The sequence below is a fragment of the Sardina pilchardus genome, chromosome 8 (assembly GCF_963854185.1).
Source record: "Sardina pilchardus chromosome 8, fSarPil1.1, whole genome shotgun sequence".
Classification (NCBI taxonomy): Eukaryota; Metazoa; Chordata; class Actinopteri; order Clupeiformes; family Clupeidae; genus Sardina; species Sardina pilchardus.
The window spans coordinates 17,054,699-17,070,775 of NC_085001.1; the positions used below are offsets into that span (position 1 = coordinate 17,054,699).

A 16,077-nucleotide genomic window follows, 5' to 3' on the forward strand; every position below is an offset into this window, starting at 1 on the left:
AAGTATAATAAACTCCACTCCTCCACGATGACATACATGCTGGCTGTGCTTATAGCCTTGAGGTCAGGGCAGTTAAAGTTCAGGTGGGATAAAGTTCATATTCACGCCAACCTCATTAAATTACACTCTGTCCAGCTCCCAAAGCGAAATGTCCCAAAGCCCAAAGCTGTTAATCTGGGCCTGGTGTGAGGTGACGTGAGGGTGTTATCTCACTGGCCATCTGCTATGTTTTGTTGTGTTTCTTGTTTGTTTGTTTGTTTGATGTCGGATGCTTGACTGGTGTACGGTCTTTGACTGGGGGTTGTCTTGCTTCCTTCCCTGTTAGGCTGGTGTGTTGTGTTGTGTTGTGTTGTGTTGTGTGTTGTGTTGTGTGGGGTTTGAGGTCAGGTTGTTTCTGTTTGTGTTTGTATTCTCCGGTGTTTCAGTGAGCTGTGGAGTATTTCTGACCTAAGTGGTCTTTTGTTTCTCTGTTTCCTGACATGATGGTGTGTTTTGCTGCCTGTGTTCTCACTGACCTGACAGTTTGATACTGTTGAAGCTTCTCCATCCTAATATTGTGTCAGGTGGTCTGTGTCTGTGTCTGTGTCTGTGTCTGTGTCTGTGTCTGTGTCTGTGTCTGTGTCTGTGTCTGAGTCTGTTTCTGTGTCTGTGTCTGAGTCTGTTTCTGTGTCTGTGTCTGTGTCTGTGTCTGTGTCTGTGTCTGTGTCTGTGTCTGTGTCTGCGTATGAGCTTGTGTGTGTGTGTGTGTGTGTGTGTGTGGGTGTGTGTGGGTGTGTATAGAGGTGTGTGTGTGTGTGTGGGTGTGTGTGTACTTTGACATGACGATAGTTTGGTGCTAGTAATCCTGATTTTGTGTTCTGTTTTTTTACATGTCACCTGACCTGTGTGTGCGGTTTCAGCTGTGACGAGTGTGAAGGCGTGGGCTCTGGATCGCGAGGTCTTCCATAACATCATGCGCATGACGGCAGAGACACGGCATGAACAGCACCGCTACTTCCTCAGAAGGTCAGACAGCGTTCATATTCCCACATAGCACCGTGCATACCGAAACACTCTGCAGTTGTATGCACCGCAATGAATTATCCATTTTGTTCTCCATTTAGGAAATGCACACAAATAAACCACAAACACACACACGCTCACACACACACACGCGCACACACACACACACACACACACACACACACACACACACACACACACACACACACACACACACACACACACGTAGAGAGAGAAAGCACATTTGGTTTGTGCTTACTATTAGTTCTCTGCGTACATGTTCTTTTTAATATTATAGTCTTGCCTTTTGTTTACTATATGATATGCAATATTGTGTAATATTTCAATATTCTGAGAATTAAAGTAATCAGTCAAAAGGGTGCAGATCCTGTCAGCATGAACTCTCCATACTGAACTCCCGGCTCTGCAGATTATTATCTCGATGCTCTTCCAGTGGTTGAACTCCACAAACTTCAAACAGACAGCCTGGACACAAAGAACAGCCTTGATCAAATAAACAAATAGAAATACCTCTGCTGTTTCACATTTGCTAGTCGCTTAGCCACATTCGTTGAAAGTCGGAGTTCGATCCAATTAAATGTTCTGCTGAAAAGGCCAAACAGCTTGACTGACCTTTTTGTTTATTCTTTAATATGATAAATGGAAGACATGGAAGAGACATGGAAGACTAATTTACTCATTCTGTTGGAGAGACAGAGCTGATAAGACAAGCACAGAAATGATCGTAATTCGGTTACTGATGGCTTCCTCCTGCCAGTGACTTAAAAAGGCCACATATGCAAAGCATTTAACCTATTACTGCCCAAATGTAATTTGTCCAGCATTCTTCCCGCAGAAAAACAGTGGGATGTCATTTCAAAATTAGGGATGCACTTGCAAAATACTTATAAACAAATGTATTATAGTGTTGCTTTTTATCTGTGCCAATGAATTCCATGCATCTTGTGTGACTGATGGCTCACTTTTGCTTATTTTTTGTTGTAGTGTTTCTCTGTTGGCAAACCTGCCCGAGGACAAGCTCAGCAAAATTGTGGATTGTTTGGAAGTGGTAAGTAGAAAACAGCATGCCAGATATTTTCTCATTTGTGTACTCGTTGTGTTACAAAAAGACATTTGGACATGGTCTGCATGTGTTCAGTGAGTAAATTATGAGTTTATGTAGCAGAGTGCTGTGATTAGTGTGTGTTTGTGTGTGTGTGTGTGTGTGCTCCTTCCAATCACTAACCATCTTCCCATGCCGACTGAGTTGCCTACCTGTGTGTATACTTACATTAACGCTGTCTGTCATTAGGGTGGTGGGGGGCGGGGTTCAGGATATTCTTACCATAATTGTTTAACCAAGGCCAAGAGCTCTGTTTACCCAGGCTGAGGCCTGTGATTGCCTGGGGTTGGGAGCGACAGGCCGGGGGAAGTACTGCTGACTGATGGAGGCTTCAGTACTTCTGTTCCCAGAGACCACATCAATTATTAAAGCCCCCTTTTTTGCTGAAGTGAGGCTTTCTCATAGTGTTTTATTCAGTAACACTGTTTCGACTGCCACTCTATTATGCAGAAAAGGAGAGGAAGTTAAGTTCTTCAAGGGCATAGCTCTCGATAGCCACCACCGTCCCCTCCCCATCACCAGTTCCACACACACACCGGGAGAACATAGGAACTGAAGAATGCAGCTCTTCAATCATTGTGATGGGGGTGATTACAGGGATTGAGCTCATCTCTGGGGGAAAGTGTGTGAAGTGTGTGTGTGTGTAACTCAATAGTGGCCACAGATGTTGGGGTCAAATTCACAGGATAATGTGCAGAACTAGTGCCATTAACCTGCGAGGATTGGAATACCGTAAGATAAGAGCTGAGAATGTGAGATGTGTTTTTCTTTAAGTCCCCTGAAGACCCGGTGATGAGATATTGGGGAGGGGTGTTGGTGTGGTTTTGATATTGTCATTGACTTGGGATGCCTGTTAAGATTCCTTTATATTATTAATTAGTTGGGGTCAATGTTTGACACAGCGTGACTATTAGTACTTTTTGACTGTTAAAAATGGATTGCCTTGATTATACAGAGATTATCAGAGATGTATTGTATAGAATGTTTTAAAAATTATATTGTCTCGTTGAATGCTACGGAGGATCTCTTGTCTGAGAGAGTTAAAGAAGTATCACAACTTGTGCAGCATAGTATTTGAGGGGAGACGCTGCCCGTTGGTACAGAGAAGCTATTTCAGAATGTTGCAGCTCTCTCCAGGCAGCTTCACTTGTAGTCTGCCAGGTCCACTTTCTGCTGAAAGCAATTTGGCTCCAGAGCAGAGAGCTTAGCTGACCTAGGATATTTCTCGTTAAAAGGTCATTGCGCACAAAATTATCTTTGGCTCTGAAGTCCAAGCCCGGCAGATTCTTCTGTGTGTGGCTCCCCAAAGCCCACTCACTGTCGGCTCTTCATTTCTGTCGGCCGGCCAGTCCGGGGGCGTCTCGTGCGGTTTTAGGCCTAATTGAGTGCTGTCCTCTCCGGCTGCCCCCTGCCTCGTCTGTGCAGCCTGCCGCTGTTGACTGAGATAAGCTGGTCAGAAAGAGGCCTAATTACCTCTGGGTTATGTGATAGGGCCCGATGGTGAGGGCTGGGTAAATATGTCTCCAGCTGACAGCTTAGCATAGATGCAGTCCATTTACCATTTACCATGGACGAGACTTAGAAGGGGGAGCCGCAGACGTCCTGTTGCATCCTGAGGGACGTCTGATTACCGGAAACTGGACCCAGCGGACTGTGAAAGATCAATATCTGCTGTGAAGAGCCCGTACTATTATCTTCCCAGCTCTCCATCTCTTCCTCTCATCGTCTTTGTCTCCCTCTTTCTCTCTAGCCTATTTCTAGCTTTTTGCGTTTTCTCATCCTGTTTTTGTGTTTTTGTGTTTTTCTTTCTCTTTCTCCTCTCTGTTTTTTTCTTTTTTGTTTGTTGTTGTCTTTTTCTCAGGAATATTATGACAAGGGAGATTACATCATCCGGGAGGGTGAGGAGGGGAACACTTTCTACATCATCTCTAAGGGAAAGGTAAGCAAAAAAAAACTAGAACCACACCCTATTAACATCTCACCATGTCTCTGTTTATGTCCAGAGACGTCAATATGACCGATCAAAAAGACTCGTCGAAGTGATATTTGCACTGTTAGAAATCAAGGACATGGTGTTGACAAGCTCTACCACAGAGACTATGCTATGCCAGCCAGTGATGCAAAATTGAACGGAACACAAACACAGCTGGTAATGTGTGTGTTTAGAGTCGGGGGGAGTGGGGGCATGAGAGTGAAAGTGAGACGTGTGTGTGTGTGTGTGTGTGTGTGTGTGTGTGTAACCAGAGAGGGGTGGAAGAGAGGAGAGGAGAGGAGAAGGGCGAGACAGAGATCCTCGGGGATCAGCAGTCACCATTAGGACTGGTGAATCAGGACCGGAACAATCCTCTCGCTCTACTTCTCCAGGGATTGTGTGTGTGTGTGTGTGTGTGTGTGTGTGTGTGTGTGTGTGTGTGTGTGTGTGTGTGTGTGTGTGTGTGTGTGTGTCTGTGTGCTCTAGCGTAAGTTTATGTAGAGGACTGTTGAAATGAATGTGTATGTGTCTACATGAGTGTGTGTCTGTGTGCCTGTCCGTCCGTCTGTCTGTCTGTCTATGTGTGTGTGTGTGTGTGTGTGTGTGTGTGTGTGTGCATGTGTGTGTGTTTGCGTGTTTGCTTGCCACTCAATAAGAATTTTCTTAAGTGCAGGAAACAGTGCCACCCAGGCGACCGGCAGGTCTGGGGGTGTAATAGACCCATTAGCATGGGCCACCAGGAGTTCTCTCTCTGTGTGTGTGTGTGTGTGTGTGTGTGTGTGTGTGTGTGTGTGTGTGTGTGTGTGTGTGTGTGTGGAGGGGGTCACAGAGGCCACCACTGAGCATTTTCCTTCCCCGCGTGGAGCTTCCCACTGGGGCTCTGTCATCACCAACCTCCACCCTGGCCTCCACCCTGGAAGGGCAGGGTTTCAGGAAATCACTGCCAGTAATGGGGAGTGACAAAGAGATTATTACACATTGCTCTGTGTGTTTGAATAGTCTGTGGATGTTCAGGAGTAAGAAAGTGCACATTTCTTAAATGCTTAATAGCAAACACACCAATTTAAACCTAGAAGAAAGGCCAATTTAAACCTAGAATCATCATCAGTCAATGAAAAACAAAAGCCCCTTTCACACTGATCGTATTTAACGCTAAATCAGCCGAATTTAACGTTAAGGCTGTTCGTTTCACACTGACCGACACGGGGTGGGGAGTCAACCCGCCTTGGCAATTGAACCCGTCTCGGGGGGTCCCAGGTAGCAAGCTGACGTTGGGCCAACGTTGGGATTGGTTGGCTAGGTCGGGTTGACGTATGCAACGTTGGCAGAGTTGGCACATTTTTGCTGACCTATGTAACGTAGGCCCAACGTTGGCAGAGTTGGCAATATTTGCTGACCTATACAACGTATGCCCAACGTAGTATTGTTGCCGAGGCGTGTTGAATGTGAAAGGAACAGGTCAACCCTGCTATTAGGGGTGTGTGACTGATGACGTATTTGGCAAGGCAGGAGGTTAAAATACAGGAAACACACAAGAGACAAGGACAACTTTAGCTGCTGTGTCCATAGATATATCTATGACTGTGTCCACCAATCGCGTTTTTTACGCTGAGAGTGCCCTGAACCTCCTTTTCTCAGCGCTTCGGTCAAGTGTTTATTGTTGCTATGTTACCAAAACTGTCTGCTGCTAGCACGTCTTTTTGGAACATCTGCCTAATGCTAGCTAACTAGCCAACAAGCTAACTGAAATAGCAGCAGTCTTTCAGGACTCAGCACACTAAAATATGACTTCGATAGACAAAAGGACCTCATTTGGCTTTCAAATAACATAACAAGTGGCCCGCCATAATTTGGAAACTAAACCACGTGACGTAGCGCTAGCATGACATTTGTGTTTGTCAGTTTATCTCCGAGGTCCAAGGCATTGTTCACTCCCAAATTGCGTGTGACGTGCTGCTAGGCAACGCCTCCCAAAACTCGCCTCTGAACTCGGCTTCAGGCGACCCGGGACCAAAACACGTCTACCTTTCACACTGCAAACTCCCCCTGAACCCGCTATTTCTTAAACGCTAATGTATCATTTCTCAGTCTGAAAAGGGCTACAGATACACACATAAACACACAGACACACACAGACACACACACACACGCACACACATGCACACAGGTTTACATACCTGTATGTGATGTCAATCAACCTTCACTGATGAAACAAAAGCTGTTTCTGCGACGTGTGTCCATTCATAGCCTACTGTATGTGTGTAAAGTGGACACTGGTGTGTTTTAGGTGATGGTGACCCAGAGCACAGAGGATCACTCCGAGCCCCAGGTCATTAACACACTGCACAAAGGAGACTACTTTGGGGAGAAGGCACTGATCAGGTAACACCCCCACCCCTTAAAATAAAGCTAACTTTTCTCCCTTCCTGCCAACATTTTCTCCAGCCCTCTCTTTATCTTTTCTCTATCCCTCCACCTCATGCATCTGTTCATTCCCCCATCCTCTACTCTTCCATCCCTCCTCCTATCCTCTTCGGGAGAATGTGCTGATCAGGTGACACCACCCCCCTCTATCCCCCACACAATCCATCTTTCAATTCTGTATTAATCCCGTACTTCTTCTCTTCATCCACTTACACACCCTCCATCCCTCCATCTTGTATTTTCCATCATTTTCTCTGTTTGTTCCCCTCCCTCCATCTTCACTCCTTCCTTCCTTTATCTGTCCAACTTTCCCTCATTCTCTCTTCATTATCCCTTTATCCTTCCTTCTCTCTCTCCCACCATTACTTCGTTCCTCTTTTCACCTGCCCCCCCTGCTCTCTCCTTTCTCTAGCATGCATCCTTTCATCTCTCCTCCACTAGTCCCTTCCATTCCTTTCATTCCTTCTTTCTAGCTTCTTCTATCCACTTAATTCCCTCTCTTTCTCTCTCTCTCTCTCTCTCTCGCCCTTCTTCTCTCCTCTTCCTCAAACACTGCTGTTCCATTTCCATCTCTTAACCCTGGCCCTGGGGCTGACTGGTGTGGCCAGACAGCCTGACCCAATGGCTCAGAAACAAAATGAGCGGATTAACCTTTGACCTGTTAGAGAGAGTGACATGCCTCATTGTCTAAGCACACTTTCTCTCTGTGTGTGTGGGGTTCAAATGGTATTTACATGCCTGGCTGGACACTGATGGACGTGTGTGTGTGTGTGTGTGTGTGTGTGTGTGTGTGTGTGTGTGTCTTCCTCATTCTCTCCGTCCCTCTCTCTCCCTGTGTGTGCGTGTGTGTGTGTGTGTATGTGTGTGTGTGTGTGTGTGTGTGTGTGTGTGTGTGTGTGTGTGTGTGTGTGTGTGTGTGTGTTTGTGTGTCTCCTCTGGGGCAGTGACGATGTGAGATCAGCCAACATCATTGCAGACGAGGATGGATTGGAATGTCTGGTTATTGACCGAGAGTAAGTACCCACCCTACCCTGACAGTGTCAGAACACACAGACATGTATACAACCTGTATCAATTAATTTGTTACACTTCCACTAAATCAATGATTCATTCAGGAATGTTCCTTTTTTGCTATCGATGTCATTATTTTCTATCAGCACTATTAGTATCTATCAACATTATTCTTTATTATGCAGTATATTTTACATCAGATATGCCACACAAGGCTTGTCTCATTACCTGTCTCAATGCACCATTAGTGTTACTTTGTTTGGCAAGTTTATCATTTATCATCTAGGCCTTTTTCATCTTCTTTTTGTCAAGCAGTACACTGCAGAGCACACAAGCCCAAGTGAAATTCAAGTTTTTTGAGCGCTGTGCTCTATAACGTTTGGCTATGTTTCTACTTTTTCTCTCTAGTGCTACCTCACAGCCAGTTGTTTATCTGCTAAATTATTAAACATGCCCTGAACACATCGGTTTCCTTTTCTAGAACCTTCAATCAGACTGTGGGGACATTTAGTGAGCTTCAGAAATACCTACAGGGCTATGTGGAGATACTGGACCGAGATGACAAGAAGAGGCATGCTAAGTAAGTTACCGCTGACCTTTTATTGAGGACTACCAAAGCTACTTGATGTCAGTGCCGAACTCACTGGATATTAGTGCTGAACCATATGGTAATAGAGGTGTATTTACAACCTCAAACGTAGAAACCTGCTAACTAAAGTGGCATCATACAAACATCAATATTAATGTGTGTGTTACTGTTACGGTGTGGTATAGGTCTACTGTGATTCACTTGATGGATCCACATACAGTAGGATGCGTAGAGTGGCCTATGATGCCCAACATAAATCCTTTATGAGTGTTATTAACTATTCATCATATAGATAGGGCTGGGTTTACACCATACGTTTCCATGATATGTAAAACGCAGGCATGTTCTACTATCAAAGTCACAAGTGCAGTGTTATGTTTTCTTGGGTTTGCCTTATAGAGTCTTTATTACAATGTTATATAGGATGAATAAGTACATAAACATTTCTTATTGAACATTTTTCCACGTGAATTTAGAAGTATATGTTATACGCACACGTTATAATGCACCCATTTCATTCAGCAAAAATGGCTTATTAGGACAAAAACTCCAAAGTGTTTGAACAAAGAACCCTTCATCGCCGTTTTCCGAGAGTGGAACTTTTATGGCTGTTGTTGACGGAAGCCAAATGTCAGATTCCACATTACTCCCTTGTTCCTGAGAATGTAAATGAGTGTAAATAACATTCGGCGAATTTAACCCCCGCAACCCACCCCCTTCCGTGTCCCACAGGAAGTTGACCCCCTCGCTGCAGAGCCCACCCCTCTCCCCTGGGCTCATCGAGCTGAGCGAGAGCGACCAGAGCCCCACGCCTCGCCTCAGCAACCTGGAGGTCATCACCACTCTGGGGGTCGGTGGGTTCGGACGTGTGGAGCTGGTGAGAGTGGCTCAACTTAGAGTGTTATTCATGCATTAACATGTCACATGATATTCTGGGCAGCACCTTTTGGTGCATTATTCATGCAAGTAGACATTGCAACATGATACTAACGCAAGCCATACACTTCATACTAACCACATATAAGTAAATATTGCTTAGCTCACAGTTATACAGAAGTAAATGTAGAAAATGAATGCACTACTTGAAATAGAATGGGTCTTAGAAACACATTTGCCCATACAACAAGAGTGTTTATTGATCAGATCACAGACACACGTTCAAACACGCATGCGCGCACACACACACACACACACACACACACACACACACACACATTCTTGCCAAGCATCTCTTTCATGGATTCATGAATCTTGGAATGTGACAATGCCTCAGATTCTTTTTTTGCTGGTATCTGCCAGCCACTGATCTTAAAGTGAAACCCAGAGCTTGGCTCAGAGATGATTGGGGTGGATGTGTGTCACAGGTGAAGGTGAAGAACGAGACGTCGACGTTCGCCCTGAAGCGCATCAAGAAGGCCCACGTGGTGGAGAACAAGCAGGAGGAGCACATCCACTCAGAGAGGAGGATCCTGACGGAGGTCAACTCGCCTTTCATCATCAAGTGGGTTCATCATTCCGTTTCTCAGTGCCAACTCTCTTCACATGGGATCACCCTTGGTCTATTTCACTGTCAAATTCAGTTTTCTTCCTCTATTGGGCTCTAGTCTGGTCCCTACTTGACCTGAATTCATTCATCCATAATGTCATAATGCCACTCTCACTTTAATAAGACTCATGCTACAGATATGTAACCTAAGTCACACACACAGTAGCTGCAATCTACGGAAAGGTTCACTGCTTTACGTGAAACTGAATGCCACATGGCTCACAGCTGTGGTACACACATAATCAAAGACAATCAGAAAGGAGAACAAATGAAAGAAATGTATTCCCTTGTATATCCTTGCCCACATCCTTAGCCCTGCAGCTGAAGAAATTCTGTTAAATATTTGTATAAACTTCGGTGAACAGGTGTGAAATTACAGTAAACGACTTGCTCTATAATTTTACTGTACGGGAAAGCATATCAACCTTGCACATCTGTTCAGTTATACATTCCATGTGCATTTTACATCCCCAACGACAATAGTTCAGCCATGGAGAGTGGGCTGCATGTGGGCTACAGTGTCCCATTCAGAAGCACTTCCCCCTAACCTTAACGTGGCTCTCAGGGTCTATAATAGCTTTAGAATTCACATCAGTGTTGATATAACGACACGGTGTCATATAGGACAGATTGAATACTCAGTCATGAGGCTTTGATCATTGGGTTAGTCCAACACATGGCACTCCTGGGGGTTTTGCTATCTGACTGTGAGGTGTGCTTATTGGGTTGGTGGCTCATATGTTCTCCAGACTTCATATTAAAGCCATTCGTCTTTGCCCCCATTGTTCTACTGCTCCTGCGCATAATGTGTCTTCAGATTGTACCAGCTGGCCTTCAGAAACAATTCAGATAGGAATGTGAAAATGTATGCGTGCGTGCAGGTGTGTGTGTGTGTGTGTGTGTGTGTGTGTGTGTGTGTGTGTGTGTGTGTATATGGCGTGTGTGTGTGTGTGTGTGTGTGTGTTCACTGCTTGCATGTGTATGAGTGTATGTCAAGCTTCATGAACCATTTGCATCATAGTAGATGCATTGTTTGCTGTGGTGTGTCTTTAAAACTACATTAAATCTATCTACTGTATCTATCTATCTATCTATCTATCTATCTATCTATCTATCTATCTATCTATACCCCTCAGGCTTCACCGCACCTACAGGGACACCAAGTATGTGTACATGCTACTGGAGGCCTGCTTAGGAGGCGAGATCTGGAGTCTCCTCAGGGACCGGTATGTTCACACACCATGCACATATTAGGGCTGCTTAGTTATGGTAAAAATCATTATCACAGTTATTTTGTTCAATATTGAGATCATGATTACTAAACGTGATTACTCAGTGATTTTGGAACTATTATCCATATTCAAAATGTACATTTTTAAATAGAATTTTAAGTATTATCCAACAGGGAAAAATACATATTTAAAAGATAATGCGCACAACAACTCAAGACAAAAGGAGAACATTGTTATGAAACTGAATGTAGCAAAATAATCATTATATTCGTAATTGTTGGAGGTCATAATCACAATTAATCAATTAATTTGATTAATTGCACAGCCCTAGTACATATTTAGGTTGATGCTTTAGAGGCGCTGACTATAGTCTAGTGAGTTAGCAGCATATAGTTACGCAGGTGGCAGTTTAACTCACAGTTAAGGGAGACACAGCAGCTCAGTTGCCAACTGCTCTCTGCTACCTTCCACCTTTCAAGGTGTTACATAATGTGACCTGACAGCCGCTGTTTTAATCACGATGTGAAACATGCATACATAATTCTGCCTCCTCATTTAGACGGCTCATCTATTAACCGCTAGACTTCCCACGCGTCTGGGATTACGTAAGCGAAGCGGGCGCTAGCGTGGAGTTTAGAGCCGAGCGTAGAATGATTTCATGTTGATGTCGCCCCATCCGTGCCCAGGGGAAGCTTTGACGAGCACACAGCCAGGTTTTGCGTGGCTTGTGTGACGGAAGCCTTTGACTACCTCCACCACAAGGGGATCATCTACAGGGACCTGAAGCCAGAGAATCTCATGCTGGATGCAGAGGGCTACATTAAGCTGGTAGGTGCTCTGGTCATTTGCTCTTCACCGATTGGTTAGATTAAGCTTTGGCTCATTATCAGTGTTGCAGTAAGGGTATGGAATTACTGCATGTTTTTTTTATGAGGAGATAAATAATATGACTCTTAATAGCCTGCATATCACATGTAAACAGATTGCTCTTTAATGTACAATTTATTACACTCACCACACATGTCTGGTTAAGCAGCATGACTGCTTAATGAGACCACATCCAGATAACTTTTAAATGAATGTACAGTATATTTCTAAGTAAATAAGATATACAAAAAGATGAAATACCATTAGGACATGTATAGTGGTAAGAAACAAAAGTGTAATGTGAGTCAGGACTACTGTATGCCAAAAAAAACAACCAAAAAAAAAAACAATGTGTGCTGGAAGGTGGAGAGGGGGGAAGTCCAGTCCCTGGTCAGATAGCACTTTTATGGGCCCAGCAGCCAATTGGACAAACTAGCTGCATGTGTCCACTCAACCTAGTAAGACACACAGATAGACAAAAAGCAGGCAAGCAAGCAGGCAGATCATACAACAGATCAACTCCAATCTCCACACAAGATGGCGCTCTAGTTACTGTAATGAGCATTCTCATTGAGCGTTATACTGTAACAGAGGCTGAATTGCATACTGTAGTATTTAGTATTTTTGCTTGGCTCCTTCTGTATGGGTGAGCATATATATATATATATATATATATGGGCTCATACACTTTTAAATCAGAGTTAGTTCTGTAATATAGGGATCTATGTGTGGTAAATTGAAGCACTGGAAACTGCCTACTCATGTCGGACTTGCTCCTCACTACCCCCCCCCCCACCCCCCCTTCTTCATCCTCCTCTTCCTCAGGTTGACTTTGGCTTTGCGAAGAAGATGAAGTGTGGCCAGAAGACGTGGACTTTCTGCGGCACGCCCGAGTACGTGGCCCCCGAGATCATCCTGAACAAGGGCCACAGCTTCAGCGTGGACTTCTGGTCCCTGGGCATCCTGGTGTTTGAGATCCTGACGGGAAGGTCAGTGGTCTCACCTCTCTCTCTCTCTCTCTCTCTCTCTCTCTCTCTCTCTCTCTCTCTCTCTCTCTCTCTCTCTCTCTCTCTCCCTCTCACTGAAATCAGCCAGCGCCTGTAATCACATATATCCCTCTGCACAACACAAAACATTTCTAGAATCTTAATCTAATTCAAAACTATTATGATAAATGATAAAAGTATACTAGCTATGCAGCACCAACTGTTTCAAGACATTTGATTGGCCTAAATCCTTCAAGACAGTTAACTACCTTGGTGTATAGTGCTATGCTTTTTAGACAACTGACACATCATCCTTTGCTAAATGTATTTACCAACTGTCTTGCATAATCTGGTGACACTTCAACTCTGGATTTAAATATTTTACAGAAACCTTTCTTGGCATTACTATGCTCTAATGGGTTCAGGTCAGATGCAGAGAGACATGCAGCAATTTGATGCAAAAATTATGAAGGGTGTGTGTGTGTGTGTGTGTGTGTGTGTGTGTGTGTGTAGGGGGAGGGGGGTGTTACAGTGGGGGTTTGAGAGACCAGCTGTTCCAGAGGACCTGCAGTCTGTCTGCTAACGCCTCCGAACGTTAATGAAACAGCGGGGTGGACAGATGTAGTTGCCTTAAGGGCTGTCATATCAATTAAGACTGGAAACCAGCACACACATGAACTTAAGGGTAGGAGGTTAAGGAAGAGGAGGAGGAGGATGACAATGAAGTTGACGTGGTGATGACTACGGTAATGTTGTTGTTGTTGTTGTTGTTGATGATGAGGATGACGAAGATGAGGTGGATAGTCTTTTTTTTTTTTTTTTTTTTTTTTAGAAAATAGACAACTAGAAAAGCACTGACCTCCGCCAAACGAAAACATAACCGCCTCCTGGATCCAGACGGTGATACGGATCACTCCCATTTCTTCCTCGGGTCATTTTAGACCTTTCCTGAAAATTTCAATGAAATACATCCATAACGTTTTGAGTTATCTTGCTAACAAAGAGACAAACAAACAAACAAAAAAACAAACAAACCCTGATGAAAACATAACTTCCTTGGCGGAGGTTATAAAGACTGAAACTGATCCGGAGGGGAAAGCAGATCCATACTGTGTGTGCTTGTGTGCTGTCCTTAGTCCTCCGTTCACGGGCTCAGACCAGATGATCACCTACACCTTCATCCTGAGGGGCATCGAGTCGCTGGACTTCCCCAAGAGAATCACCAAGAGGCCAGCGGACCTCATACGCAAGCTCTGCAAGTACGCAACCACACACACACACAAACACACACACACACACACACACACACACACACACACACACACACAGACACACACACACAGAGATAGGTAGACACACACACACACAGACACAGACACAGACACAGACACAGACACAGACACAGACACAGACACAGACACACACCTTCAACTTCAAGGATCTCACCATACCACCTGAACAGCTCCATATCCTCAAGCCTTCACGGGTGACATGCAATGTCACTGTGACCTAACTCTCTGGACAAAATGACTCCCTCATTGTAATCGTTCAAAAGTAACCAGTCACGGAGGAGCATCAGCATTGCTGTGTTTGTGACCGAGTCTCTCTGTGTCCTTCTTCCCCGACGGCAGGCAGAACCCATCTGAGCGTCTGGGCAACCTGAAGAACGGGATCACAGACATCAAGAAGCACAGGTGAGACAGGCGTCACATCAAAGACAGAGAGAGAGAGAGACGGCACCGTTCCTGCTGTCGCCCCCTCTTCTCACTCACTCAGCCAACACATCTGTATTTCTCTTCTCTACTCACTTATTATGTTAGTCTGGGTCCACAGTTTTCTCCCTGTGAAAGTAAATGCCTCTCCATCCCTCCCTCCCTCATTTTTATCTCTTTCTCTCTTAAATGAACAGCTTTCCTTTCCCCCCTTCCCCTTTCCATCTCTCAATCTCCCCTCCCCTCTCCAACAGGCCTGTCTCTCCCCTGGTTGGCTTCTCCTATCCTCTCCTCCCCTCTCCTCTCATCCCCTCTCCTCTACCCTCCCCTCCCCTCCTCTCTCCTCTCCGCTCCTCTCTTCTCCCCTCCTCTGCTCTCCTCTCCTCTCCTCCTCTCCTCTCCTCTCCTCTCCTCTCCTCTCCTCCTCTCTCCTCTCCTCTCCTCTGCTCTGCTCTTGTGACCGGGTCTGTAGTGCATTAGTGGGGTGGCACTCAGAGGGGTAGTAATTGAATAATGGGCTAAAAGTGAACAGATGGGCAGATAATGATCTTGACCCGCGCATGTCCCACTCCTCTCCTCTTTTCTCTCCTCATCCCTTTCTTTTTCTCCTCTTCCTTCCTTCCTCTCTTCTTTTCTCCTTTCTCTCCATCATCTCCTCCCTTTCATCTGCGCAAGATCCCCTGCCCTCGGGGCGTTAAGGGCTAGTATGTGTGTGTGTGTGTGTGTGTGTTTTCAAGGAATTCACCTTTTCACCAACTTGCCCCGGCCATGTACCTTACACATACAGTACACACACCCAACACACACACACACACACACACACACACACACACACACACCCGTATATCAATGCTGTCAACATATTCTTCCTCTCTCTCTCTCTCTCACTCACACACACACACAGACACACAGAAACACACACACGCACACACACACACAGCGAAGCATGGGGCTATAGCTGCAGCTGTATATCTCGGTTGCGGTGCGGCCCTGATTCTTGTGAGATGCTTGTGGCTGGGGTTCCGCGCCCCTGGCTGCTCGCTGGCGTAGGAATGCTGATGTGTTATTTGGAGAGGAATTATGGGAAATGTAAATGCAGCCGTGACCCAGCCTCACCCCGGCGATACATCCCAGAATAAGCCTGCGCATGTGGGGTCAGGCTCGTCACGCCGGCAGCCTGATCTCCCCGCCTTAATGTCCACATGTCTCTACTGACCCCAAATCACACACACATGCACACACACACACACACACACACACACACACACACACACACACACACTTGCAATGGCTGCTCTGACCCGGGTCAGCCTGAGTGAGAGTGGTTTTTGTTTCAGATGGTTCAGTGACTTCAGAAACACACTCACACACACACACACACGCCCGCACACACGTACACACACACACACACACACACACACACACACACACACACACACACACACATACACACATGAACAAGCGTGCAGGAACACACACACACACACACACACACACATAGGCACACACACACACACACACACACACACACACACTACTTACTTACACAAGCATGCACACGCACACACACACACACACACACACACACACACACACACACACACACACACACC

At 45.3% G+C, this 16,077-nt stretch overlaps 1 protein-coding gene across 1 annotated transcript in view; it reads left to right on the forward strand.

Annotated features, from left to right (window-relative positions):
* prkg2 (protein kinase cGMP-dependent 2) overlaps window positions 1-16,077 on the forward strand; it is a 25,984-nt gene that overhangs the window by 8,189 nt on the left and 1,718 nt on the right. Inside the window, exons 5-17 of the mRNA XM_062543895.1 lie at window positions 900-1,005; window positions 2,008-2,071; window positions 3,987-4,064; window positions 6,385-6,479; window positions 7,466-7,534; window positions 8,014-8,112; window positions 8,854-8,998; window positions 9,486-9,622; window positions 10,804-10,893; window positions 11,586-11,727; window positions 12,592-12,755; window positions 13,889-14,011; window positions 14,384-14,446. Coding sequence (XP_062399879.1) covers window positions 900-1,005; window positions 2,008-2,071; window positions 3,987-4,064; window positions 6,385-6,479; window positions 7,466-7,534; window positions 8,014-8,112; window positions 8,854-8,998; window positions 9,486-9,622; window positions 10,804-10,893; window positions 11,586-11,727; window positions 12,592-12,755; window positions 13,889-14,011; window positions 14,384-14,446 — 1,375 coding nt within the window. The remainder of the gene's footprint in view (window positions 1-899; window positions 1,006-2,007; window positions 2,072-3,986; window positions 4,065-6,384; window positions 6,480-7,465; window positions 7,535-8,013; window positions 8,113-8,853; window positions 8,999-9,485; window positions 9,623-10,803; window positions 10,894-11,585; window positions 11,728-12,591; window positions 12,756-13,888; window positions 14,012-14,383; window positions 14,447-16,077) is intronic.